This window comes from Galeopterus variegatus, unplaced genomic scaffold (assembly GCF_000696425.1).
Source record: "Galeopterus variegatus unplaced genomic scaffold, G_variegatus-3.0.2 Scaffold744, whole genome shotgun sequence".
In the NCBI taxonomy this organism is placed as follows: Eukaryota; Metazoa; Chordata; class Mammalia; order Dermoptera; family Cynocephalidae; genus Galeopterus; species Galeopterus variegatus.
Window position 1 is genome coordinate 271,507 of NW_007726855.1, and position 3,424 is coordinate 274,930.

At 36.6% G+C, this 3,424-nt stretch overlaps 1 protein-coding gene across 1 annotated transcript in view; it reads left to right on the forward strand.

Moving 5' to 3' along the window:
• Positions 1–456: 456 nt before the first annotated feature.
• Positions 457–3,424, forward strand: part of SLC30A8 (solute carrier family 30 (zinc transporter), member 8) — a 63,820-nt gene continuing 60,852 nt past the window's right edge. The window contains exon 1 of the mRNA XM_008572007.1: positions 457–527. Coding sequence (XP_008570229.1) covers positions 457–527 — 71 coding nt within the window. The remainder of the gene's footprint in view (positions 528–3,424) is intronic.

Sequence of the window (3,424 nt, forward strand, 5' to 3'; positions counted from 1 at the left end):
GAGAGAGACCGAAAAAAAAAAAAAAAAAAAAAGGAAAAAATTAGGTTAGTGTACAGAGGCGAAGCTATTTGCAACTCACCCAGGTGTGCTCTGAAGGTCAAACCCTTACATCAGCAATTAGTACAAAACCCTTGAGCTTGTCTACCTTGTGGAAAGCACAATTGAATAAGGTAGCCTGGGAAAGACACACACACACTTCATATGAACCCACCTGCAAGTCTCCCTAGAAAAGCAGTGTTTGTGGGTGAAAGATTGAGGCCAGTTGACATTCCAAGGAGGCTGTAATTTTTGCAGACCTACCAAGAACACTGACATAGGAGGCTTATTATTTTAATTCCTGGAGACTTTTTATTTTTTCCTTTGGAAAGTGTGTAAATAATTGCAGTGCTGTTTTGTTTCTAAAACTGGACAGTGAGTTCAACAACAACAACGACAACAGCTCTTGCCCTGGCCACCATGGAGTTTCTTGAAAGAACTTATCTTGTGAATGACAAAGCCACCAAGATGTATGCCTGCACGCTAGACAGGTAATAGACATCTGTGCCTGCTTCATAATTTCTATGTCTTGAATATTCACTAAATCCCTAGATCCTATTGCTTTCAAACTGTAAACTTTTGCTTTACAACTTGGGGGCATTTTTGAATATTTTATAAGCTGTTGACTGACTTGCATAATTCATATCTTGAAAAATGCAATACTCTATGTAGTCAATTTTATTCCTTAAATATCCTAAGTGCATGAAGAATAATGTATTTTTCATCTGCAGTTTTTATTCCAGAGAATAGACAATCTAATGTATTTACTTTTCCTTTTTTCATTCTGACTTTTAAGATAGATAGTAAATTTTATTAAATTATATTTAGAAAAAATAAGAATTTTAAACTATGTGGCAAAATTGTGGTCATAGTGATCTTAAAATTAATTGCTATTTTCTTTATTACAAATTACCACCCTCAATATACACACCTATAATAAATATAACTGAATTTAATGTTCTACTTAGTTGCAGTTCCTTTTGATATCTCCCTTAGTGCCACATGCAATATATTCATTCATTTTTCACTATAATTATTAGTTGAACACACCTGTGCTAAATGCTGGACATATAATCAAAGGGAAGACATTTGTAGTCTCAGATCTCTGTTCTCTTGAAACTTAAGAGTCTAATGTGGGATACATATAAGAAATAGTCAATTAAAAAATCTCATATTAATGTCTTGCTGGGTGTGTTCAATGAGAATACAACAAGGGAACGTAGGTCTTACCTGAACTTTGGGGTCAGAGAAAACTTTTTTAGAAGCAAGGGCTAAGAACTGAAAAATCAAAAGGAATTAGAGTAAGGTTAGAGAAACCCTACATAGAAAGTAGTTTTTAGGAAAGTTTTTCAGATTGAGATAATCGCACAATAAAGATGTAAGTAAAAATGAGAGCTTGGTGCTTTGGGGGGGGGGTCAATCCAAATTGAAAACAAAGAGAAGCACATGCAGTATATACAAGTGAATGAATGAAAATCTGAAATGAATTCATGTTATGAGCAGACTTTAAGAAAATACTTACCTATTAATAACGTGTAATGTTTTTGTTGGTTTCATGGAACCAAATTAATATTTTAAAGAGTAGTGATATTATGTTTAATAGCATCAAATATTTTAGTAACTGCAGAGGGTTTTTTTTAAAGTACATTTACAACTTTGCTTAAAAATGTACAATAAAGTATCTAGTAGATCTCTTTTCTTACATTAGAATTATTTTTTCTTAGAAAATAATATTAGACATGATTGGTTGAGGTCATAAACAAACAAACAAAAAAGCCTCATGTTAGTTCAGATAGAAATTTTAGACAACAAATTATTAACCCTATGGGCTCTATTAATAAAGCACCCCTACATTATTGGAATAACACTACTTCTCTTCTCATTAAAATACACTATCAACACTCTGGTGCACAAATAAGCCAACCATTTATAGTTACAGGATCTCATTCACCTCATAAATGGGTATGGTTTTCAAGACACAGTATCTATAAAAACTGTCAAATTCATTTTTATTTTCTTGTTGCATAAAAAGATTAAACCTGGAGGAGATTGTTTATCCTGATTCCTCATTTTACCAGGTAGGAAACTGAATGCCAGAAGAGTAAATGCCTTTCTAAGGTCAGATGGTTCATTACGGCAGAGTTGGGCTCTGTACCCATGCCCCCTGTAGGTTAATTTGATGCTGTCCTCTGCCCTCTCCTGCGTCCCCACATCCACCATGTGGCCTAATGAACCCTTCAACTATTTCCTCCCGAGGTCAAATGTACCTGATTCCCTCACTTCTTCTAATCTCCTTTCTCATGTACTTTGTTCTGTCTTTATTTCGTAGGTAACTTTGTCCCCTGATATTCTTTCTCTTTTCTCTTTCCTCCTCTTTTTAAATACTTATCAACAGTTTTTTATTTAAATTGTTACCTGCTATTAAGAAACATAATCTGAAGGAAACCTTGTTATCTAATTCCACAAAGGGAGTGTTTCATTTATTTATTGCTGTGCAACAAACTACCACAAAATTTAGTGGCTTAAACAACAATCTTTTCATTACTCATAATTCTGTGGGTCAGGATTTAGGCGGGACTCCACGTGGCGCCAGCCGGGTTTGCTCAGGAGGCTGCCTTCTGCTGGTTTCTGGCTGGGCTGGAAGGTCCACGATGGCTTCACTTACATGCCTGGGGTCTTTGTTCAGGCTTTTGGCTGAGATCTCCATTCTCCTTCCCATGGCTTCTTTCTCTTATGGTGTCTCATTTTATCAGGTGAGCTTGGAATTCTTTAAGTGGCAGTTCAGCACAGCAAGAGAACAATCACGGAAGCTGACAGTTTTCAGACAGCCTAAGCCCAGAACTGGTGCAACATCATTTTTACCACATTTAATAGGTTAAAGCAAGTCCAAGGCCCAGATTCTAACACCCATGCCCCCTGTTGGTTAATTTGATGCTGTCCTCTGCCCTCTCCTGCGTCCCCACATCCACCATGTGGCCTAATGAACCCTTCAACTATATCCTCCCGAGGTCAAATGTACCTGATTCCCTCACTTCTTCTAATCTCCTTTCTCATGTACTTTGTTCTGTCTTTATTTCGTAGGTAACTTTGTCCCCTGATATTCTTTCTCTTTTCTCTTTCCTCCTCTTTTTAAATACTTATCACCAGTTTTTTTATTTAAATTGTTACCCGCTATTAAGAGACATAATCTGAAGGAATCCTTGTTATCTAATTCCACAAAGGGAGTGTTTCATTTATTTATTGCTGTGCAACAAACTACCACAAAATTTAGTGGCTTAAACAACAATCTCTTCATTACTCATAATTCTGTGGGTCAGGATTTAGGCAGGACTCCACGTGGCGCCAGCCGGGTTTGCTCAGGAGGCTGCCTTCTGCTGGTTTCTGGCTG